The sequence below is a fragment of the Pipistrellus hanaki genome (assembly GCF_964339955.1).
Source record: "Pipistrellus hanaki genome assembly, chromosome: 1".
Taxonomy (NCBI): Eukaryota; Metazoa; Chordata; class Mammalia; order Chiroptera; family Vespertilionidae; genus Pipistrellus; species Pipistrellus hanaki.
In genome coordinates, this window is record NC_140503.1 from 24,949,628 (window position 1) to 24,975,334 (window position 25,707).

General features: G+C 45.8%; 1 protein-coding gene across 1 annotated transcript; it reads left to right on the plus strand.

Moving 5' to 3' along the window:
• Positions 1-674: 674 nt before the first annotated feature.
• SLC10A1 (solute carrier family 10 member 1) lies at positions 675-25,209 on the plus strand. Its single transcript, XM_084893604.1, has 5 exons — positions 675-1,491; positions 9,608-9,818; positions 19,412-19,590; positions 21,303-21,499; positions 23,635-25,209. The coding sequence occupies exons 1-5, from the start codon at positions 1,136-1,138 to the stop codon at positions 23,727-23,729; spliced, it is 1,038 nt and encodes a 345-aa protein (XP_084749730.1). The 5' UTR covers positions 675-1,135; the 3' UTR covers positions 23,730-25,209.
• The last annotated feature ends 498 nt before the right edge of the window (positions 25,210-25,707 follow it).

The following is a 25,707-nucleotide window of genomic DNA, read 5'->3' on the forward strand; positions in this document are numbered from 1 at the left end:
AAGTGTGTTTCTGAAGACTGATCTCTTGTTCCCTCTGAAGGTCCTACCCTAAGGCTGGGATGAGAGGAGGGAGGCTCAGAGGGCCACACATTGTGAGCCTACCCCAGGCATGCCTATCTCCGCCTCTCTCTCTCTCTCTCTCTCTCCCCCTCTCTCTCTCTCTCTCTCTCTCTCTCTCTCCCCTGCCCCCCACCCCCCCACTCCCAGGGCTGCTGTTTGCCCAGAGCCAGAGAGACACACAGGCATAGAACAAAAGTAGAGCTGTCAAGAAATTGGAAGGAAAAGCCGGTGCATTCCTGTTTCTTTCTCAGAAAGTTTCCCAGCTATGGGGCTCCCCAGGCTGCTGGCCAGGGAATCTGGACACAAACCTCCACAGCCAAAGTGCCCTCAGAGCCGCCCTTCCTGAGAGCCCCTCAGCCATCCCTGCAGGCTCTTCCCAGGTGAGTGTGTTCTTCCCCCGGGACCCTACCACCCAGGTTTGGGGGTAGGACAAGGGTTTCCCCAGCGCAGGCGAGAAGGACACAGGCACCTCCTCTCCTGGGAAAAGAGTCGTGGACACATGGCTCCCTAGAGACCAATGACACACCCACCCCTAGCTGTCCCACAACCCCTGGGGATGTACCACCGTCTGGGAAGGAAAGATACCACTGGATTCATTTCACCCCGAAGGGTGTAGGAGCAGAGGTGACTTGCTGGGCCTGGGGAAGGCACCCTCCTAAGGCATCCAAGAATGAGCAGAGAATGAGAAGGTCTGGACTTGGACGGGTGCAGGCCCTGGACTGGGCCCAGGAACAGAATATCTGGGGAAAATGAGAAAGAAGTCCCTGGTTCCAGAAGCAGCCAAGTGCTAAAGGAGGGTCAGTGGCGCCCAGAAAGGTAGAGGAATTTGGGAGAGACAGGACAGGCCTGGCAGACAAGGCTCCAGGCTCTCCCCTTTGAGGCCACAGCCAGTTGTGTAATCCTTCTGTTTGCATTCTGACCCGACAGCCTACCAGGGTAGGACATATCAGACCCACAGCAGCTCCATTTGTCCTGACACTCGGCCCCGGGAGGTAACCGAAGGTGTCCAGCCAGGACTGAGCAGCAGAGGGAGCCAGGGTGTGCAGGTCTCCCGGCCTTCTGCCGCCCCAGGAGGATGGAGACCCTCAACGTGTCGGTCCCCCTCAACTTCTCCCTGCCACCCAACTTCGGCAAGCGCCCCACCGACCTGGCGCTGAGCATCATCCTGGTGTTCATGCTGCTCATCATGATGCTGTCGCTGGGCTGCACCATGGAGTTCAGCAAGATCAAGGCTCACTTCTGGAAGCCCAAGGGGCTGGCCATCGCCCTGGTGGCACAGTATGGCATCATGCCCCTCACTGCCTTTGCCCTGGGCAAGCTGTTCCGGTTGAACAATATTGAGGCGATAGCCATCCTGATCTGCGGCTGTTCCCCAGGGGGAAACCTATCCAATGTCTTCAGTCTGGCCATGAAAGGGGACATGAACCTCAGGTAGGACTGGGAATGAGGCGGGAGCAGCCTGGGGACACGGGCCGCACTGGAGGTGTCACAATCGAGGGGGGAATCTGGGCTAAAGACAAGAGAGGAGTAGGTGCTGGGTGGATGGCAGGGCTCGAGGTGCAGGCATTTATTGTTAAGACCTTATGCTGGGCTGGGAGCAGGAGCTGGGGTGTGTCTTGGTTTAAGCACCACACCAAAGGGGCCACGCTAGTCCAGTGGCATGCTGGGGACCCCCTATTCCCAGAGGCATCTTGGGGGGGGTGGGGGCCTAAAGACTGGTTTACACCAAACAGGCCTCTGGAGAACTTCACCTGCCTACACTGGGGGTCAAGGTGTCTGCTTTGAGGCCAGAGATCTTACAGGGGGTGCAGACTGGTTCCAGACATCTCCATGGAGATCAAGATCTGGCTTGGAACCAAATAGGCACCTCCAATTCCTACAGAGCAAGCAGGGATTCCCAAAGCTCCTCCCAACTATCCAGGCAGACGGGATGTCTTCCCTTAACTTGCCCCATCCTCCCATCAGACACAGAAACACTTCCATGTGAACACACAACCAGGTAGACCCAAGAGTTTCCCAGCCCCAAACTGGTGAGGGGGGGGGGGGAGGGGAGAGCGGGGAGTGGGACCAGCAGCATCCCCTATGCTGACCGAGGAAACACCTGCAGAAGCTCCTGCCTTTATCTACGCCTCAGCCTCGAGCTGTGTCCTTTGGTTGGGTCCTCAGTAGGGACGCTTTTCTAGCAGGGAGGGCAGTGGATTCAGACAGTCCGGTTGGATGTCTGTCAGCACCCTGCCCTTGGCCAACGTTCACTAAGGAGAGCACCCAAGGAGGAACGTCCCTCCTGGTGAAGCCAAGTGAGGCCAGGGCATATTTTTAAGTGAAAAAAGAGAATGATGCTTGGGGTTTACCAGGACCCTCCATCTGAGCAGCTCTGGAGTGTCCACCCATCGGATTCAGCCCTCGCCGAAGTAGACTATGGAAGAGAGGGGCAAGGAAGAGGCTTGGCTTGTCCAGCCTCCCAGGGGAACATATCCACCCTCTGAGGAAAGGCTTCCCTCTAATCTAATCCAAATCCTTCCTGCTACAAAGCAAGCCCTCGGGTCTTGGGGTTTTTTTTTTAATCTTAAAAATTTTTTAATTTGTATTGATTTCAGAGAAGAGAGGGAGAAAGAGAGATGGAAACATCAATAATGAGAGAGAATCATTAATCGACTGCCTTCTGCATGCCCACTACTGGGGATCGAGCCAACAACCCATGTACATGCCCTGACCTCCTGGTTCATAGGTCAATGCTCAACCCCTGAGCCACACCAGCCAGGCAAGCCCTCGGTCTTAATCTGGCCCCTGGACAAGGCTCACTGCAACCTCCGTGTCCAGTTCTGGCTGAGAAGGGATGCGGGAGGTCGGCTGCTGGGAAGGGGCCCTCTGTAGAACAGCAGAGCAGGCGGGCCAGGATTAAGGACGATGGGGGAGTGTGTCCGTGTCCCTGGCCAGATGCCCCTGCCTCTTTAGCCCAAGGGCACTGGCAAGGTCTCTTCAATGCAGCCGCATGTCTGAGGCCCTCAGCCCCCACCCACACCCAGTGGCTCAGGGATGGGACCTCGATCCTGTCCTGCTCAGCCTCCTTGTCTGGGGACCTGGAGATGGTCACTTCTACCCGGGCCCCCCAAGCGATAATGTTCTGCCTGGTCATCCACCTTCCCATAGGCACACCTCCCATGACGCTAAGCCACGCCTCAGGCCCCCTGGCAAAGTATGAGCTCACCATCAGCCATCACACTTTACCAGACTGCATATTCCAATGTGAGTTCCTCCAGGACATGGAGTGTGATTATGATCATGAGACCAACAATCAGAAGAGCCTTGCACTGCGCCAAGCAGTCTACCTGCAACCCTCCTGCAGCAGCCTGTGGGGAGGCGCCGAGATGGGGAAACTGAGCCGGGGGGCCCCAAGCCTGTGCTTTTGCACAGACGTCTTCAGGGTCGGGCCTGGGCAGAAAGGAGCACAGTGCCGGGAGGTCCCCCTGAACAGTGCAGGCACCCTGGGTGCTCTCTGGGCGCAGGAACCCACCACCACCGCAGCTTCTGCTTTTCCAGAAAGGGTAGAAGCTCCCTTCTTTTGTGAAATCTCTACAACTCTTTAAACGTTTTTAAAAACACCGTGCAACTGCCCTAGCTGGTTTGGCTCCATGAACAGACTGAAAGGTCAAGGGTTCAATTCTGGTCAAGGTCACATATCTGAGTTGCAGCCTCGATCCCCGGAACAGGTCAGGGCATGTGCAGGAAGCAACCAATGGATGCTTCTGTGTGTGTGTGTGTGTGTGTGTGTGTGTGTGTGTGTCTCCTCCCTTCCACTCTCTCTAAAAATCAATGGAAAAATATTCCCGGGTGAAGATTAACAAAAACAGAAACACTGTGCAGTCAAACAGTGCATGTCCGAGGCCAGATGTCCCTGGAAGGCTGCCGGGGAGAACTTCTCTGTAAGCACCGGTCCTGAGGAAGCTGAAGTTCAGAGACTTGCTCGGGGCTTCCCAGAATTTGTGGGAAAGTGGGGTCTCCTTCCTGGGACTCTGCCCCCCAGATGGAGTGAGTCTGGGGCGGCCACCATCCCATTGCAGGTGGGCAGGCACATTCGGGGAGGCGGGGCCACCAGGCAGCCATTTAGACAAGCTCCCAAGAAAGCAGATAGCTCCAGGCGAGAGAAAATGTTCTCGAAGATGAAGCGAGCCCAGCTTGTCAGGGACAGAGGGTCCCAGAGGCAACTGGCCCCTCAGGTTCATCTGCTCCCTCTGACCCAACTCCCAGCAGAGACCAGAGCCACCATGACGGAGGGAGCCTAACCAGGATGAGATGGAAGCCTGGCTCCCAGTCCCCTCAGCTTCTGCCTCTATCGACGGGGGCTCTGACACAGTGTCTGGAAGCAGGCTGTGTGCCCCGAGAACATAGGCAGAAGGAATAAATAAATAACCAAACAGGCTCTTTCCCTCTGACCCCTGGCTCCCCGAGAGGCCACGGGGCCCACAAGTCACTATGGAACAGGTCCCAATCTCAGAACGCGAGCCTGGTCAAGTCAAGCTCCCCTTCAACCCCACCCACCCACCCCAATTCCTGTCCTTCAGGGTAAACTGGGGAGCATGACAATCACAGATTCCAGCAAATCTGGAGGTGGGCGTCCCTGACCAGGGTCCAGCACTTACCCATGTGGAGGAGGCACCTGAAGGTGGACAGCCTGTTCCCACACCCCTGCGTGCACAAGGCACACCAAGTCCCAGAGCAAATTCCAGCGCTGCTGACGCGCCCGGCCAAAGTAAGCATGACTCTGCCGCTCAAGGACATCCAAACAAGCCCACCAGCGTGTGGCCTTTCTCCTAAGAGGGATCAATAGCCAGCCCCGTGAGCCCCGTCCCGCCCCGCTCTCCTCTCCCTGTCCCCACCCCGCAGGGAGCACCTCCCGGAATTCAGCACTATCGTGGTGTGATTTATACTGACTCTTTAGGTACCGATCCTTAAGCAAGATGCACGGCTGTGTTTGCCTGTTTTCAACGTCATGCAAACACTATCATCCTGCCCATGTCATTTGACAACCTGCTTTTTTCTGAGATAAAGGCATAGGAATTAAATAGCTCCTTTGTGCATTGGCACTGCCGTGTAGTTTGCTTGTATTTTTATCTGTTCTCCTGCTGTCAGTGGACTTCACGTGTTGACTTCACGTGAACTTCACGTGTTGCTGCTGTGACCGGCCTCGTGCATGTGCCTCAGTGCTCACGTGTGAGAGGGTATATGACAGAAGCAGGCGGCGGCAGGTCGTGGGGTTCATGCATCTTCTGCAAGCTGTCTCTAAAGCAGTTGCACTTTTTCCATGTCTTCCTCTGTATTTGAAATTACCGGATGTTTCCATTTTTGCCATCTGGTGAGACTAAAAGGGGTCACAGTGGTTTTAAGTTTTTTTAATTTTAGCCCTCCCTGGTTTGGCTCAGTGGATAGAGCTTCGGCCTGCGGACTGAAAGGTCCCAGGTTAGATTCCAGTCAAGGGCATGTACATTGGTTGCGGGCACATCCCAAGTAGAAGGTGTGCAGGAGGCAGCTAATAATGTTTCTAAGTCTCTATCCTCTCCCTTCCTCTCTGTAAAAAATCAATCAAAATATATATTTTTTAAATTTTTTATTTCATAGGAGGCATAGTACCTTTTCAAATATTTATTGGCTGTTTGGGTGTCCTCTTCAGGAAATATATCCTTTGCCAATTTTTTTTTATGGGACTATTGTGTTTTTCCTCACTAATTTGTAGTTTGTATTGTTTGTATATGTTGCAACAGTCTAGTCACAGTTTGGCGCTTGCCTTTACATTTTGATAATAACGTCTTATAACACGGACTGCTTACTTTAATTCAATCGGATTTGCCAATATCTTTTCTTGACAGTTTATGTTTTCTGGGTTTCTTTAGGAAGTCTTGTATTACCCTCAAGGTCATGAAGATATCCCCCTAAGTTTTTTCTGAACAGTTTTAAAGTTTTGCTTCTCACATGGAGGTCTTCAGTGGACCTAAAACTTATTATGCATGCTGTGATCTGATTTTCTTTTCTATATTATAGAGAAAATCCCCAGTACCACTGAGTTAATTTTTCTCCGGTAATTTGTAATGCCATCTCTCCCACAGATGAAACTCACAAATATGCACGGGTTTGTGTCTGGAATCCCTCTTTTCTTCTATCGGTCTATGTGACTATCCTTACACAATATCACATTTTCTTAGTTACAACTTTATAATAAACCTTCATTTCTGAAAGGTAAGTTTCCCCTTCCTTGTTTTGGAAACTTACACCAGCTATTCTTTTTTTAATATGTTTTTTAAATTTTTTTATTGATTAAGGAATTACATATATGTCCTTATCCCCTCATTGCCCCCCATCCTCCCACTCATGCCCTCAGCCCCGTCTTGTCTGTGTCCATTGGTTAGGCTTATATGCAGGCATATAAGTCCTTTGGTTGATCTCTCTCCCTTCCCCCCACCCTCTCCTACCTTCCCTCTGAGGTTTGATGGTCTGATTGATGCTTCTCTGTCTCCGGATCTGTTTTTGTTCATCAGTTTACATTGTTCATCATATTCCACGTTATAAGTGAGATCATGTAATATTTATCTTTCTCTGACTGGCTTATTTCACTTAGCATAAGGCTCTCCAGTTCCATCCATGCTGTTGCAAATGGTAAAAATCCCTTCTTTTTTTACCAAAGCGTAGTATTCCATTGTGTAGGCGTAACAGTTTTTAATCCACTCCTCTGCTGATGGGTACACCAGCTGTTCTTGACCCTTTACTGTTACACTTGAATTTTAAGATTAGCTCTCAAGGCTACAAAAAATGTTGCTGGAATTTTTATTAAATTTGCATTAAATTTATAAATAAATTTAGAGGCCATCTTTATAATATTGAGTCTTCTTGTCCATAGAAATAGTGTAGCTTTTCTTTTACTTAGGCCTTATTTTATACCTTTCTATGAGTTTTATAATTCACCCCCTAAAGATCTTGCATCTTTTTTACTCATTTCTAAATATTTTAGTTTTATGATTATAAATGACACCTTTTTGAAAAATCATATGATGATTCTTTTTTCCTACTCGACCAAGACAGTAGAATTTTTTGTATTAATAATGTACTCAGAACTACATGGATTCTCTTATTTACTAGTTATAATTTAAATTCACTTGGATTTCCTCTGTTTCTTCCTTACCCATCTCTAGACCTTCCCTATTTCTTGTTTTGCTGTGCTAGCAAAGACCCATATATAGTATAATTTACAACCAAGCTGATGATACTGCTATTCATCTAATATTTCACCATTAAGTATACTGTTTCCTGTAGATTTTTTATTGATAACCCTTTTTAAGTTCAGGAATTTCCATTCTGTTTCAAGTGTGCTAATTTTTATCATGTATGAACAGTGAATTTTGTTGAGTGACACTTTTCCGCCTATAAAATGATCATACCATTTTTTAATTCAATAATAGATTATCTAATGTTAAACCATTCTTTTAAAAAAAAAATGGGGCTTTTTAGAGACAGAGAAAGGGAAAAGGGAGGAACATAGATGTGAGAGCTTGACCTCCATCGCTGCCTCCTGCATGCCCCCCCAAAGGAGATCAAACATGCAGTCCAGGTATGTCCCTGACGAGCATCAAACCTGCCACCCTTCCAGGTACGGTACAGGCTCTAACCAACTGAGCCACACCAGCCAAAACCAAGGTGTTAATTTTGATAAAGTCACATTTATATTTTTTTTCTTTGGTTGTTTGTGCTTTAGGTATCATATCTAAGAAACCATTGCCTAATCCAAGATCACCTCCCCCGTGTTTTTTAATATTGCATTATATTATTATTCTGTTCCGAATATTACCTTTTTTTCAGTATTTCATATTTGTCCCATGAGATAATGAGATGTTTTGTTTTTTTCAGTTTCCTCTTTTCAGAAGCCTAAGATATCAATTCTGGTCCCTCCCTTGGGCATTAAAACTTAAACTTCCAGATTATCACAACACTCGACCCTGGCTTCATTTCAGTCAACATTGTCCCATTAAAACACTGATGAGAAGTTGTGGGAACTTAACTCGTTTGTATCGGTCCCCGGTAAAATTGCCTCAGCATGTGCCTCACCTTGCTTAAAATTGCAGGGCCTATCAATAACTAAATGAAGGCACTTTACTTGGTATTCTTTGTTTGTGATTCCTGGAAACCTCCCTTACTTTCTTAAAGCTCACGCCTGTGCTGACGTTCTTAAGGAAGGGTCATTCAGTCCACAGGATTCTTTAGGGTCCCTGCTCACCTCTGACAGCTTCCTGTCCTGTGGTGCCTCCCCCTGCTGCTGTTCTTGATGGCTGCCCTCTGGTCCCTTTGGACGAGGCTGTACTTGATGTAGCCATAGTTCACCTGTATGGGCACAATGAAGATGAGGATGGGGCTGTGGAGAGGAGGGATACACCTTACTGTGACTTTCCTGAGGTCTTGCCAGTTTTCTCCTCCCCCACCTCACCCGCCCCCAACCTTCCCTCTAGAATGGAAGCCAAACATATATAAGGTCAGAATCCCCAAGTCCAAGACTGCTTCCTACCAGCTTCATGCTCTCAGCTGGTCTTGCTGGAAGGCCTGTGCCTGCACAGGGTCCTGGGGCTCACATGTATTGCATTCCAAATGGAAATGGTAATAGGACAATTAGGATACAAATTAGAGCTGGGAGGATGTATTATTCAGGCTCTGAGACTCACACTCAAGTTATCTTAAATAATGTAAGGATAAAACAAGGAGCAAATAACGTGAGAACTATCAGTGTTGGGGACTAGACCTGCAGTCAAGATGCAAAGCAGGTGTGATGGCCAGGCTCTCCGGTCACTCACTCGGCAAATGGGTAACTAACTGCTGCTGCCTTCTTATCGCTCCACAATAGGCCCTCCAATTATTCTGTTTCTACGGCTTTGCTGCTATTTCTCATGGTCCTTCCATTCCTGGCCTCTGTTCACTTTTTCTTTGCATGTTTCTGGCTTCTGCCTGACCATCCCTCCAATGTCACTCCCTCTCCAAGACCCAGGGTTCTATCACTGTGTCTCATATTCAGAATCTCCAAGGGAGAAAATGTTCTTGATGTAGTTAATCCTGTTATCCCAGTTGGACACAGCCATTATGTCCAGACCTCACAAGGCTCTGAGACAGACGTGACTGTGGGCCATTCTGTGATCCAACGGGATATGGTCAGAGTGATGAAGTCATGCGGTTAACTTCCTTCTGAATGGGCCGTGCATAGGGCAAGTGTTCAGAGCAAAAAGTGTTGTTACAAAGGCGATCAGAACGCTCCTTCCACAATGAAGCACACAGGGAGGGAAGCAGCTGGACAGACCTGGGTACAATCCTGCCTCAGCCTTTGCCACCGGCGCGATCCTGGACAAGCCGCCTCTCCTCTGGTCCCCAGCTTCCCCCTCGGTGACAGGGAGATGGCATGCTTACCCCTCAGGCTAGCCGGGACAGGAAAGGAAGCAGGGTGTGTCTGGGACGTCGGCACTCACCCAAAGAGTCTGTATTAATGAGCTTTCTCTCTGCACTCTTCCTGTCTCCCACCCAGCATCGTGATGACCACCTGCTCCACCTTCATTGCCCTGGGCATGATGCCCCTCCTCCTGTACGTGTACTCCAGGGGCATCTACGACGGAGACCTGAAGGACAAGGTGCCCTATGGAGGCATTGTGCTGTCACTGATCATGATTCTCATTCCTTGCACCATAGGCATCTTCCTCAACGCCAAAAGGCCACAATACGTACGCTATGTCACCAAGGTAAGATCCTAGGGTCCGGGCAGGGAGCAAGAACGCCGCTATCCTCTCAGTGTGTGGCTTGAGGCAAGTCATTTGGGCTTTTTCTGTGTTGGTTTTGTTCCTTGCTTTTTTTTTTTTTTTTTTTTTTGGGGGGGGGGTGGTTAGGGGAGTGTTTTTTAAAAGACCTACTATTTGGACACCTACTCCATGGGCTTATCATGTCCCCTGAGAATACTTTCAAAAAGTTAGGAAGAAACTTTTAGTGTGTGTGTGTGTTTCTTTTTCTTCCTAACCTTTTTAAAGTATTCTCAGGGGACACGATACTCATTACTAGAATACTCATTACTAGAGGCCCAGTGCATGAAATTGTGCATGGGTAGGGTCCCTAGGCCTAGCCTGCGATCAGGGCCATCTTCCACCTGTTCACCAGTCCCCAGTCCCACCCCGCTGCCACCCACATCCACCCTGGTTCCCTGTTCACCATCTGGTGATCTATCAGAGGTCAGCTGTTCCACCTGCTCGTCAGTCTCCAGTCCCGCCCCACCACTGCCACCTGCCCTAGTTCCCCATGATTCCCTGTTCGACATCCAGCAATCGGAGCCTGTGGGCTGGGGGGAGGGACCGAAAGGTGGTCAACGCACCTCATAGCAACTGGTCGATCGGTCGTTCTGGTCATTATGCTGGTATGGTCGCTGGCCTTTTATTATATAGTATTTTAATAATAAAATTAAATTTTTATTAGGCACCTACTAATGCTAATTTTTCTCCTACACTGTCTGAGGATTCACTGTTCTCAAAGAGTTTATTGCAGAAAGTAAAATAGCACATGAAAAACAAGATCCAACACAGTGCACAATGAAGCATTGGCAGAGTGCAAGGAGGTGAGGTTAGTGAGGGCTGGGTAGTCACGGAAGGCCTCCTGGAGGGGACAATCTTGAGCCAGAACATGAAGAAAGGATGGGACTTGGGTAAGCCTGAGACAAGCCCAAACACAGGAGTTCAGAGGGAACCAAGGGCAAACTTGGCTGACTGGTCAAGAAGACAGAGGGATAAGACCCAGAGAAGAGGTGTGTGCACACTTCCAGCCATTTCAGGAGCAGGGTGGGAGGAGAATGGAGTGAGGGTCTGGGGTAGCACTGTGGTCACAGACAGGGCATCATGCCACTGCCCTGTCCTTGGAAGAATTAGACTCGTGGAGGGCTACCAGGGTCCCTCTCCCAACTTTCGTGACTTCAGAGCTCAGTCTCTGTCAGTCTCCACTAGGCTCACTGCTCATCACTTGTAAGGACTCTGCCTCCAACATTCTGACGGCCTGTTTCTGTGCCCTCGGGCCAGTCTACACAGCATGCTACCTGGAAGCCAACGCTTAGTGGCTGCTTGAGCCCTGAGACAAAAGAACTGTAATTCAGCTCTGGCTGGTTGGGTTCAGTGGATAGAACATCAGCCTGTGGGCTGAAAGGTCCCAGGTCTGATCACAGTCAAGGACACAAGCCTTGGTTGTGGGCTCAATCCCCAATAAGGGGTGTGCAGGAGGCAGCTGATCAGTGATTCTCTCTCATCGTTGATCTCTCTCTCTCTCTCTCTCTCTCTCTCTCTCTCTCTCTCTCTCTTTCTCTCTCTCTCTTCCTTCCTTTCTGAAATCAATATAATTTTTTTATTTTTTTTGTTAAGGCTGCATTTCAGGTTTTCAGGGTTATTTTATTCTCACACTATCATTGTCAAGAGTAGTTTTGCCATGTCCTGATCCAGTACTGATTGATACTGTGCCACAGCTCCCTTCCTGCCTGTTGAAAGACATGGATGCACCCTAGTCAGTTTGGCTCAGTGGATAGAGCATCAGCCTGCAGACTGAAGGGCCCCAGGTTAGATTCTGGTCAAGGGTACATGCTTGGATTGCAGGCTCAATCCCCAGTAGGGGGCACGCAGGAGCAACCTATCAATGATTCCCTCTCATCATTGATGTTTCTATCTCTCCTCCCTTTCTCTCTGATATCAATAAAAAAATATTTTTTTAAAAGACATGGATGCAATTCCTCATCTATGCTGATCACCTACTCCGCTCTTGGCACTTCCATTCTCTCCACCGTTGCTTCTCACAGACCTCCTTTTATTGATCATGTTCCCCACCTCCACTGCTCCCCCATCTCGCTCTCCTTTCCAGAACATCTCTGAGTTAGTTCTTCACAATCAGCATTGATACAATGAACTGCCCAAACCTTTCTACGTGAATATGCTTTGAAAACTCAGTGTGTCTTAAATTAAAAGCATCTCTGCCCCAAGCCGGCTCCTCCCCTCCACCCCCTGTGATTACCCCAAGGAACAGCATTCCATTCAACATGCCCAACTGCCTGAGCCAGAACCTGAAGTTATTCTCAGTGTCCCCTCCCCCCTCCCACCTTCACCTCCCTCCCGACTCATGCTAATCGGTGCTTCTCAATTCTACCTGCTTTTACTTGAATCCATCCATTCCTCCCATCCTAGCCCACTGTCTTCATTCTGGCCTCTCTCCCCTCTCACTAGACAACTGAAATAACCTTTAACCTGGGCTCCCTGACCCTGACTTACCCTGAGAGTGGAAAGTTCAAATGTCATCATGTCACCACTGCTTAAAGGCCCACATTGGGTTCCTTACTCTCCCCCACGATAGATAAAGTTTAAACTCCTTCCTGTGGCTCCTCTGACCTTTCTTGATTTGGTCTCAACTGACTTCCCTGTCTCAGCTCTTTTCTTTGCACACGTCCTTCCCTCCGCCTGGACACTCCCCTCTCCCAGTCCCCCTCACTCATCACCTTTCTGGGCTCACGCCCACTCACCCTTCACGTCTCAACACAAACGGCATCTCCCCTAGAAGCGTTCCTCAGCTCACAAGCCCGGGTAGGATGCTGGTCCTATTTACTCCCATTGCACCCAACCCCGGGGCCCTTGCAGCATTTATCACACTGTGTTGTAAGTACCTGCGTGTTTATTCCCCTCACCTTGAGCTCCTCAAGGAGAAAGGTCCTAAGGCTGGGTCTTCACACTGAATCCCAGCACCTGTCACAGTGCCCCCACAGCCCACAGCTGATAATACATAAAGGAATACAGGGCATGTTCTGTCTCTCCCACACATTAGCAGGAGAAAATTTTCCAGAAACGTGTTTGTGTCCATCATTTCGTTTATCCACCATGGCTTGTGGCGATGTGTAAATAAAGGGGGGGGGGGGGGGGAAACACAGAATACAAAAATACGAAGTGACCCCTGATATAATTTAATGTGACTCTACCCTTCCCCATTGTATAGATGAGAAACCCAAATAACTAGAACCCTAAGTGCAGTTGATATAAGAACATGTACCTCATTTTTACCTCTGAATAACTTTAATCAAAAGTGTGCTGAAGGTGCAAAAAAAAAAATCTCAGATCTGAAAGCTGTAAAGTCCTTCAAATAGCCTTCTCACCTGGCTCCTGCTGCATTCCCATTTTATGGGTAGAATAACTGAGGTCCAGGGGCGTTACTTGGCAGAGCCCACATTATCAGTCAGTCTCCTGCTTCTATTGTGCTGCACCACCACTCTCAGTCCCACACTAAAAATGGAGTCAAACTAACCCCAGAGAACATTAAAGGGCCACGATTCACCTGGAACAGAAGCACAAGGACCAGTAACAACCACATAAAAGGCGATTTACAAAGCACAGGTGTGCATGAGACCCAGTTTACTGTGGCTAAACCCCCAGGGTACTCCCAAACCTTACCGGTTTAGCTCAGTGGATAGAGTGTCAGCCTGCAGACTGAGGGGTCCCAGGTTCGATTCCAGTCAAGGGCATGTATCTTGGTTGCTGGCACATACCCATGGGGATTGTACAGGAGGCAGCTGATCGATGTTTCTCTCTCATCGATGTTTCTGACTCTCTATCCCTCTCTCTTCCTTTCTGTAAAAAATCAGTAAAATATGTAAAAAAAAAAAAAAAAAGTTTAAAAAAAAAATACTCCCAAACAGCACTCACTCCTATGAAGACGCAGACAAAATGCGGCCACAAGGCAAAGGCTGACATTTCCTTGCTTCTAAGGCTTCTTCATCTCCCTGTTCCATAAATTATGAGTTACACCTGAAAAATGAGCCAACACTCATCCCAGCCGCTTTGCACACTTAACCCTCCTAGAGACTTCCAAATGAAAGTTAACTCATAAAAGCTGGCTCTGGCAGAAGGTATTGGCTCAAACTCTGTTCAGCCAGTTGCATTTCTTAGTGGAAGGTCATAGATAACGCCAATATACAAGATCAGGGTCACTCTATTTAGAAAGGCAGTTCAAGTAGCACTTTGCCTTACCCATGCAAGGATTTATCAAGGCTGTGTGGTTAGAAGGTTGCACAACATGACCAGTAACCAGTTTTACCATAAGCCTCCCACCACTCTTTTATTTTTTTTTATTTTTTTTTTTTATTTAATAAGTTTTTATTTTTCATATTATTACAAATGTTCCTTCCCCCCCCCCACCATTGCTCTCCTCCACCAGGTTCCCATCCCACCCTCTGCCCTTTCCCCTCTCCCCATTGTACTCATCCATAGGTGCACAGTTTATGTTCAGTCTCTTCCCACTCCCCCCTCTCCCCTTTTCCCCCAAGAATCGTCAGTTCACTCCCCTTCCATACCTCTGATTCTATTATATTCAACAGTTAATATTGTTCATCAGATTTTTTTAATTTCCTTGGTTTTTAGATTCACTTGTTGATAATTACGTATTTGTTGTTCATAATTTTTATCTTTGTTTACTTTCTCTTCTGAAAGAACCCCCTTCAGCAATTCATATAATTCTAGTTTGGTGGTGATGAACTCCTTTAGCTTTTTTTTATTAGTGAAGCTCTTTATCTGGCCTTCGATTCTGAGTGATAGCTTTGCTGGGTAGCTTATTTTTGGCTGTAGGTTCTTGCTATTCATCACCTTGAATATTTCTTGCCATTCCCTTCTGGCCTGCATGGTTTCTGTTGAGAAGTCAGCTGACAATCGTATAGGTGCTCCTTTATAAGTTACTACCTTCTTTGCTCTTGCTTCTTTTAGTATTCTCTCTTTATCTTTTGCTCTTGGAATTTTAATAATGATGTGTCTCAGTGTGGTCCTCTTTGGATTCCTTTTGTTTGGAGTTCTGTGCGCTTCCTGGACTTGTAAGTCAAATTCTTTCACCAGGTGGGGGAAGTTTTCTGTCACTATTTCTTTCAGTATGTTTTCGATATCTTGCTCTCTCTCATCTTCTGGGACCCCCATGATTCTGATGTTGGTTCGCTTGAAGTTGTCCCAGAGGTTTCTTACATTATCTTCAATTTTCTGGATTCTCTTGCCTTCTAGCTTCTGTGGAGGAGTGTCTTCTGGCTCTTTATGTTCCAAATCTTTGACTTGATTCTTGCGATCTTCCCTTCTGTTTTTAGGACTCTGTAGAATATTTTTTATTTCAGACAATGTATTCTTTATTTCTTGTTGATCCCTGATCATTTCTTGTTGATCTCTTTTCATATCCTCATAGGCCTTATCCATCTTTTCTAGGAAATTCTTGAAAAACCTTATAAGCGTAGATTTGAACTCTATATCCAGACGCTTTTTGTCCTCCATTTCTTTCGTTTGTGATCTATTTTGTTGTCGCATTTCGCCGTTACAGATGGGACAGGGTTTCAGGGTGGAGCCTGCAGCTTTGGCTTCCGTCAGCCCCGCCCTATGCGGGTCCTTCAGTGCTCGCTGCCGGCGCCTCTGAGAGAAAGGTGCCCTCGATTTTCGCCTGCTGCCAAACAGTCTATGCTCTCCCACAATGAGCCCGGTATTGGGGTTCAGTTCAGTTGGAAGTGGAGTTGGAGGTGGCGTTCAGAGCAGTCTGGAGCCCCAGTCTCCTTCCCGTCAGGGCAATCCCGCGGCACAGCCGACCGTCCCTTCTCTGGGGGCAGTGTGTGCGCCTCCGGGACCTCCTTTCTCCGCTACCCCAGGGTTCCGACTTACAGCCCGGCTCCCTATGGCTGAGCCTGGTTCCCCGGGGTCTGGGGAACTGGGGTTCAGAGCAGTCGGAGGCCCAGCACAGTCGGAGTTTTATCTCCTTTCCGCTAGGGAACGCCCGCCAGGCACTCGGCCTCCCTCCTCTCCGGCTCCGACCTCTTCGCGTGCGCCGCGTGTCTCCGTACCTTAGGCTTTTACAGCTCCTCCGTGCTTCCTTCTGGTTTTCTCCTTGCTTCTTGTTGTAGGATTTCCAGTCAGTCGACTTTCCTGTAGTTCTGGGTAATGTCCATTTTATATTTTAGTTGTATTTTATTAAAATTGTTGTGTGCGGCTGCGGCTAGTTGCCTACCCGAGCAGCCATCTTGGATTGCCCCACCACTCTTTTAAAAAGGGTCCAGCCATTGCATTGACTCGGCCACTCTACCTATGCTTTTGTCATACCTGCTGCTACTGAACTAACCCGACCCCTTTTGTCACATAACTTCTGCCAACTTGTGGCTTCTCCTGCTCCCAGGCCTCTGGGTCTTTAAGACTTACATCTGCTCCTGTGTCCCTGTAATTCTGAAATCTCCCAAAAGGAGAGGATACGACTAGTAGGGTCATTAGCATGTGTAGGCCACCTCTGTGGGAATAGTTTAGGCCAAGTCATCTCCTGGATCAAGCTGATGGCATTGGCTGCCCATGAATGGACACTCATCGCAGTCTCAATCACTCGAGAGGCCAGTGCAGTCAAGTGGTACAAAAACCAGTGACCTGTGGTGAAGCAGATGGTTGTGGAGATGAGATTTCCACAGATGACAGGACTATGACAGGAAACTTTGAGATGTTAATTTCTTCTCCTTTATTTATCTATCTATCTATCTATCTATCTATATAGATATATATAAAAGGCTAATATGCAAAGTATTCCCATCAGGAGTTCCACCCAGAGACTAGGAGTTCGATCACTCGCTATGATATGTGCTGACCACCAGGGGGCAGTACGGAACAAAGGAAAGCCCCAGCCAGCAGCCGGAAGGCCCAAATCACCCCTGATTACTGGTCAGGCCTAGGGACTCTACCTGTGCATGAATTTCGTGCACCAGGCCAGTGAGTAATAATAGGAGCTACACTTTATGCCAAGACTGGTTTCGCTCAGTGGATAGAGCATCGGCCTGCAGACTGAAAGGTCCTGGGTTTGATTCCGGTCAAGGGCATGTACCTTGGTTGCGGGCACATCCCCAGTAGGTGGTGTGCAAGAGGCAGCTGGTCGATGTTTCTCTCTCATCGACGTTTCTAACTCTCTATCCCTCTCAATTCCTCTCTGTGTAAAATCAATAAAATATATAAAGTAGTCTGGCAAAAAAAAAAAAAAAACAGGAGCTACACTTTAATGTGGCAGGTCAGAGAGGTTGAGTGACTCACTGAAGTTTACACATTGTGAAACCAGCTTGAGGCAGTTTCCACACCAGGATCACAGCAACGTCTGTGCTCATAACCATTCTACAGCCCCCAAGAAGGGAAGACTGAGCCAGAGTGAGAAAATGAGAGTAAATGCCCACAGAGAAAAAGGGCTGCCAGACTCATGGGGCAATTCCTGTAGCCCAATGCCCTGCCCCTTCCATTATCCACTATATTCTTTTGAAGGGACCAAGAACTATTTGGTCATTTGATAGAAGACAACAACAAACAGGAATCCAGAAGGAGAAATAATGCTCATCAGTTAAGTCGTGTAATAAAAATTGAAGTATGTGGTTATTGATTAAATCTATTAAATTCCTTCCTATCCTGGGATAGAAACTAGTTGGTACAGGTGATATATGACCACATCAGTTGGAATAAGGATTTAAAATCAGAAATGCAAAGCTGCAACTGAAATTTGAGGAAAATAAATTTTAAAATGCTACCAAGACAACCTTGTGGATCTAATTAATGCCATTGAATTGTACATTAAAAAATGGTTAAAATGGCAATTTTTGTGTTATAATTTACAACGATTTTTTTAAAATGGTACTAGGGGTAGCAAATGCTACACATGTGAATAAACTGAACACTGAACCAACTCATTAATCATTACATTTGCTATGTGTATATATTTACTAGAATATATCTTTACTCAAACAATGAGCAAGACAAAGAGCATTAAATATGTGTGTATATATATCAGTTTGGAGTGTATCTTTTTCCAAAATGCAAACAAGAAAATGCACTTTATTTATTTATTGTATTTTATTAATTTTTTACAGAGAGGAAGGGAGAGAGTTAGAAACATCCATGAGAGAGAAACATCAATCAGCTGCCTCCTGCACACCCCCTACTGGGGATGTGCCTGCAACAAAGATACATGCTATTGATGGGCATCAAACCTGGGACCCTTGAGTCCACAGGCCTATGCTCTATCCACTGAACCAAACTGATTAGGACACGAAAATGCACTTTTAAAGTTTGCCTCCTGTCACCTGCTGGAAAATTGTAACATTGTAATCTACACTAATAAAAGAAAAAGATGCAAATTGACCATACCTTCACGATGCCCACCAACCAATCAGGAGTATGTATGCACTCAAATATGGTGGGTTAATTTGCATACACAGGCACAAAGCAAAGACTGAAGGCTCTGCTGCAGCCAGAGTCAAGCCTGAAGGCTGAAAGTTTGGCTCCACTGAAGGCTGAAGGCTTGGCTCCACTGCAGCCAGAGCCAAACCTGAAGGCTGACAGCTTGGCTTTGCTATGGCCTGGGTTCCGGGTGCTGGAGGAAAATCAATGCTGGCAGCCAGGGAAAGGAAGGCCTATTGTGCATCAGGCCTCTAGTTTCATTATAAATATACTGAAAATGGTATTAAGATGCAACTATAAAAATGTTTAATAAAACTCAACATTGCTTTCATGTTAAATATTAACATATTTAATAGTAATTATTAAGGGCAATAAATGTTGCTTTCATAGCACTTGACTGGGCTAAGGTGGACACCTGCATTGTTTCTATGACGCCATTATTACCCAAGATATTTCTGAAACTTTCTTTTGGGAATGTCCTTTGTAACCAACTTCCTTTGTAACCAAGAAAGGTACATCTCTTTACAGTTGGGATCTAAACCCACATTACCTGTCTTGATCATCCAACTTGTTTACCAGCTTCACTTCAAATGATTCTTGGAAACTTCCAAGAGTCAAATTCATCCTAGAAAGCATGTGGTCCCTATGCATAATGGAGGTATTTGAGACAAGTAGGACAGGTTCTAAGAATAACAGATTAAGTTCCCAACTCTGGCGCAATGACAGTATTGCTGGATGTGTACACAAGCAGTCAATGACTTTGCAAAAGAATTTTTAATTTACAAGAACCACTTTGCGGGAGAATTGAACTGTCTCATTCCTTCAGAGCCACTTACTGAAAATCTGTATCCACAGATATCAAGCAGATGCTGCACTTGGCTTAGTCTTCAGTAACAAGTGTTAATCGGGTCTCTGCCCTGCAAGAAGCTTCCTAGCTACTGAAAAGAATCCCAAAAACATGGGAAATAAAGGTCTTTGTATTCCCTTCCACTTCAAATACCAACTTTTTAAAATTAAAATGTCTTTCCCCTCCAATGCCCACCTGGGCTTCATCTCACCTCTCTGCTTCTCCCCATCCTCACCCCCACCCCTCTCTAATGGCCTTTTCCCGTCCTCATTCACAGGGAGGAATGATCATCATGCTTTTGCTCAGTGTGGCCATCACAGTGCTCTCTGTCATCAACGTGGGCAAGAGCATCATGTTTGTCATGACACCCCACCTGTGGGCCACCTCCTCACTGATGCCCTTCATCGGCTTCCTGCTGGGCTACATTCTCTCTGCTATCTTCCGCCTCAATGGACAGTAGGTATTATTTTAGGTCTCACTGTTTTGTGGGCCTCATTCTTGTCCTGGTCTCTCAGGAAAAGGATGAGATCTGAGATCCGGGGAAGGCATTTCGCCAGCAATATGTTCAAATGCATCAATTGAACAAGGGACTTTGGACTGAAATATTGGGAAGGTATTGAATGGGTTAGAAACATTAATCTCTCTAATCATCCAAAGAGCAGCAAGTCATGGCTCCCTCCAGAGGCTAGATTCCACCTCCTGCCCAACTCCTGGTAGCTAATGGCACAGTGGTATCTCTGTGTCTTTATGACAAATGTTGATCATACTCTTCCTCTTCCACATTTCCTCCTTTTTTCCTTTTACAAGAATACCATCAAGTGACAGCTTTGCTAAATGGCACTCAGAGCTGACATAGCAGGGACCTCAGCTAGAGTCTAATCCAATTCACAAACAGCTGCTACTTTAAGGGAATAGGTAACTCTGAAAGCCTGGAATGGGAACATCAGACACCCTCTCTATACAAGCAGTACATGTCCAGAATTTTTGCTCTTTTTAAGCATAGTAGACAAATGCTTATGCAGTTTACATTAGTAGCACCCTAGCACTCCCGCCTCAAAAAACTTGTGTTCCCGGTAGGAGGTGGGGTTGGGGAGCTGGGTAAAAAAGGTAAGAGGATTAAGAAGCACAAATTGGTAGTTACAAAATAGTCCAGGGGATGTAAAGTATAGCATAAGAAAATATAGTCAATAATATTCAGTAACTATATATGGGGCCAGGTGGGTACTACTAGAATTATCAGGGGATCACTTTGTAAATTATATAATTGTCTAACCACTATACTGTACACCTGCAACTAATACAAAATAGTATCAACTGTAATTAAAAATAAAAATTTTAAATTAAAAAAAATAATCATCCATTTTTAAAAACATGCTAATAAAGGACAAATAGTACAGGATATAACACATGGTGATAGTAGAGTCAAAAGACTGCCAATGACCACTTGACGTCAACTTTCACGACAGAATGATACAGATCTTAACGGCCCCGGCATCGAGTACCGCCAGAGCAGTCTTCCTCATATGCTGAGAGAGCTCTCAGGGGTTTTAGTAAATAACAATTATTTTAATACACCCATTGCAATTCAACGAATTAAATATACATTTATTAAATGTAAACATCCCTGTAATTCATAAAATGGGAAGCAAAACCAAGAGACCTTATTCCAATGACAGAAAAATATGGCTCAATCAAGTTTATTTTTTTTTCATCATCACATTTTAGAGGTAAAGGTAGCAAAGCCAGAAACTTGGGAACAGGACAAGATCTTCAGGCATTTCAATCCTCTACTATATGTTGAAAATTGTAATTGTCCTGTAAGTCCAATATAACAAGCTAATGATTGGGACTGGCTCACACCTGCCTTTCCTCCCTCACCAGCTGGCCATTTCTCCAAATTTAACTTAGCAACCCTACAAAAGTAGACAAATCATCCATTTCCAAGAAAATAAGAAATGATCTCATGAACCCACTTCCACAAGGCTGGATTGGTGGTTTTAACACGTGTCAACTTCCCTTTTCCTGAAACCATGTGCACTCCACTCCCTGGCACACTTCCTGTCTCAAACTGTTCCAGTATCTGGGAGGAAGAAGATAGGGAAGTGAGGCTGTACACTCATGCCTCTTCCATGAGGGCATACGGGGTGGTTGTTTTGTAACCTACACAGATGCAGGCGCACTGTCAGCATGGAGACTGGATGCCAAAATGTTCAACTCTGCTCCACCATCCTCAATGTGACCTTCGCCCCTGAAGTCATCGGACCACTTTTCTTCTTTCCTCTCCTCTACATGATTTGCCAGCTTGGAGAAGGGCTTCTCCTCATTGCCATCTTTCGGTGCTATGAGAAAATCAAGCCTTCCAAGAGTGAGTACTGAATTATTCCCCTTGGAGGTCTCACATATTGGAGAAAAACAAGTTTCTGAAAAGGATCTGTTAGATGGGCTATAACTATCAAGTCACTAGAAACCAGGTAGCAACAAGAAGTACGAAGGGCCTCAAAGAGCCAAGGCTACTCCTTCACTCACTGCCATTTAGGGTGGAGTCTGCCTCATGGGACTAGGTAATTTAGCTGCTTTAACTGAGGAAATCACGTATAGGGCTCAGGGTGAGAACATAGGACAGAACCATTTTGGCCAACAGATAGCTGTGAGACATCAGTTCTGTGAAAGGCCCTATTCACAAGAGTTCAGGAAATTTGTACTGTAGGTTCTCCCGTCTTAGAACCAGGTCAGAGTCCCAGCACCACTGGCATCCCTACAGGAGAGAAAGCATTCAAGCAATGCAGCCTAATTACCCCGAATTCAAAACAGAGGATTCCAATTCTGGATACACAGAAAGGAAAACTTAAGTGAGCTTACTGAACAATCGGCTTTCACAATCTGGTCTGATTTGCTTTATCCCTTAATCTGATTACTACTGGATTAATCACTTCCTAGCCAATTTAGCACCTATTTCCTAAGAGGCTCAGATCATTTCATTCTCTTCCGAACATAATCAAAACTCAAGAAAGCTCAGAGTCCCTTCCTCAAAGTGGATTTAAACCCTTCATCTTTTTTTTTCCAAACCAGGAAACCGCCTTACTTGATAAAATTTCAGTATTTTATATTCTAAACATCAGTATATTCATAATCACTCAAATCCTCAACTCTTATTTCCACAAACTGAGGGCCTCTTCAAAACCTTTTCTAGGCCCCGGGGACTGGTTTACACCCTAAAAGAAAGATTCAACTTCCCTGTAAAATTATCTCATAGCAGGCAAATTCAGATTTACAATGAACTAAAATGCAATCATGGTTATCAAGCAGTCAAAAAGAAAGAGGATTTTACTTCAGAACCATTATATAAGTTTTAGTTCAAAACTACACTGAGTGACCAGGTTATTATGATCACTGAACACATAATAATCTGGCCACTCAGTGTATATCCTATATAATAAAAGGCTAATATGCAAATTGTCTCTTCAACCAAGAGTTCGAACAGCAGGCAGGCCAGCCAACTGCCCGTGTCCCCTTCCCCTGGCTAGGCTGGCCGGACCCCACCCATGCACGAATTCATGCACCAGGCCTCTAACACACACACACACACACACACACCAGTGGCCAGATTATTATGCATTCAGAGATCATAATAATCTGGCTACTCAGTGTATAGACCTGTAGAAAATCTAGTCTGATGCTTATCCAAGAGAAACTCAGACATCTGTTGCCCATTGAAATCTCTCCACCCTCTTACCAAAAAAATGCAAGAGAGGGGGAAAGTTTCTACAACAACCCATCGGGTTCCTAGTCTTAATCCCAGAAAGGCCCGGAGTGCCCTCATGAGGACATTCTCTAATTATGGGTATTTGGCTCTCAAGACCTTCACTCACTCACAATGAACTTCACTCATAATGCACTTCAGAAGACCCTAGGACAAAACTATGTGAAAGCACCTTACTTTTGGACCAAATGGACGTAAGGACCCAGGCAGCAGTACTCAAGATGAAGAATCTGCCAAGTGTTTATGGTTTTGATATCTGTACCCTTCTACAGAGATGTGAGAACCGGAAATGTAGACCCCCTCTTCACAGCTCACCACAGCCATGCAGCCTGGAAAAGTAGACCCAACAAAATGGGGGGAGGGGCAGGGGAACCCACGTTGGAAGACTTCCCTGAAGTTATTTTCTCCCTGACCCCTGCTTGCTCCCAAATGCAGTCAACAACTTCGCTTACATTCAATTCCCCTATTGAATTGCATGTATTGATACAATGAAGTTGGACATGGAGTGCCAGAGTCAGTATTCTGCTAATTAAACCTTTTGTGACTAGTATTACCATTAGGGTAGTTGAGGGAAAGCAAATCCTTTCAGAACTAAGACATGAGAGGAGAGATTGTCAAGAGATAGAAAAAACAGCCCACCCTAGGGGTAAATTGGTCTTTTGTCTTCCAGATTGAACAAGCTTTATATTTACTATTTTCTCATTCTCCTCCCCTACCCATAACCCTTTTCAACTTCACAGATAAGATAAAAATAACCTACACAGCTGCCTCAACTGAAGAAACCCTTCCAGCGGCTCTGGGAAATGGCACCCATAAAGAGGAGCTCCCCCAGTGACCTGGATTCAGGTCAGAAGATAATTCAGAAGGAAATATGGCAAACTACAGAGAAAGCAGAAAGATGAAAGGAACACACCAGCAGTGACTGGGTCTTTCTCCAACATTTCCAGCAGAAACTATCAGCATCGAGTCTTGCCTGGAGGACAGATGGGGGGTGGGGGGTGGGGGGGTTGGGAGGTGTCTAATTCTAAAAGCCTCACCTATCTCCAGCCTAGAATTTGATATGGTACTTGTTTTTAAAAGACTTGCTCAATGACAATCCTTTGAAGGGAATTCAAACTGCCTTTTACCTCTGCATCCCTAAAACAGTGCCTGATATATATTTATATGGCACTCTGTCTCATTCTGGCCAGGTGGCTCAGAAGGTTGGAGCATAATCCCTTACACCAAAATGGTGCCGGTTGGGGTGCCTCTGGGGGGCAGCCAATCAATGTATCTCTCCCCTCCCCCCTCTAAAATATCAATAAACATATCCTTGGGTGGGGATTTTTTTTAAAAAAAAAAAACAACTTGATTTGTGAACTAGTCAAAAAATGTTTCCTCAAAATCTAATACCCAAATCCAGTTCCAAGGGGATTTTGTTTGTAATATTTTTATTGATTTCAGAGAGGAAGGGAGATAGAAACATCAATAAGAATCATCCATCAGCTGCCTCTTGCAAGCCCCCTACTGGGAATGAAGCCCATAACCCAAGCTTGTGCCCTAAGTGGGAATGGAAACATGACCTCCTGGTTCATAGGTCAATGCTCAACCACTGAACCACACTGGCTGGGGCCATTCCAAGTTTTATTACTAAAAAATAATGCTCAAAGAGCTGCAGGATTAGTAGACTTCAAAAATCCTTTGTAATAACATTAAAAACCCAGATCCTATTCCTTCCATCACTATTGGGATTAAAGCTCCTGAGAGCCCACGTAAGACAAGAAGTATGCAAAAGCAACTAGACAAGACAAACTCAAAAACACAGCCATACTGAAAGAATATAACCCAGTGGAAAGGAAAACTGTAACCCCAGTGGAGGAGAGGGGGCGACTTTAACAAGAAAAAGGCAGGCAACAATATAAAAATCAACAGAATTGTTTCACTAATGCAATAATTTTATAACCCATCAGTTCATTAGTGGTTTTCACATTAAGGTCCCTCAAAATTCAGAGTTAAGATGCTGCCAAAATGAGTGGTTTCTCAATTTGAAGAAAATACTCAAATTGGCCCTCGCTGGTTTGGCTCAGTGGATAGTGTCAGCCTGCGGACTGAAGGGTCCCAGGTTCCATTCTGGTCAAGGGTGCATGCCTGGGTGCAGGCTCCATCCCCAGTGTGGGGTGTGCAGAAGTCAGCCAATCAATGATTCTCTCTCAACATTGATGTTTCTATCTCCCTCTCTCCTTTCCTCTCTAAAATCAATTTTTAAAAAATTTTAAGAAAATACTCGAACTGATATTCTTAAAGTTAAAAGTTTCTCCAATAAAATGTAAACATTTTGCATAGTGTTCATTAAGCAGTGGGTCAAATATTAAATAACAACTAATATTAACACTTCCAAGCAGCCTACCATGCCCAGCTACTTGTGATTTTCACATCACTTAATGATTAGATACAACTGAAACTGACAAATTAATTTCAGGACAACAGTTTGGCAAACATCCAAGACTACCAATATTTCCAGTACCAGAGCAAATTTAAGCACTGATTTGGGCCACTAATACCCTCAATATTAAAAGTGAAGATTTGTGAAAAGGTCTACCATTTATCTTTTTTACATATTATATCCATATTGACCTTTCTATGCCAATTGTTTTCTCTAACATCTAGCAGACATTATCTGATAGGGAACTTGGTTACGTACAACAAAGCAATATAAGAACAAGTTTAACTTTTTGAGGAAGACTGGACTTAATATTTATTGCCCTCCGTGTAAAAAGGTGGAGGGGAAGATAAGTCAATAATATTGATACATCTGCATAATGACAGATGATTGC

What these genes read in the sequence shown, in the direction of transcription:
- SLC10A1 (XM_084893604.1), top strand. Translation starts at nt 1,136, where the DNA reads ATGGAGACCCTCAACGTGTCGGTCCCCCTCAACTTCTCCCTGCCACCC. An exon ending in ACGTACGCTATGTCACCAAG is followed by an intron (nt 9,819 to 19,411) that starts GTAAGATCCTAG and finishes CCTCATTCACAG; the next exon opens with GGAGGAATGATCATCATGCT. An exon ending in GAAAATCAAGCCTTCCAAGA is followed by an intron (nt 21,500 to 23,634) that starts GTGAGTACTGAA and finishes TCAACTTCACAG; the next exon opens with ATAAGATAAAAATAACCTAC.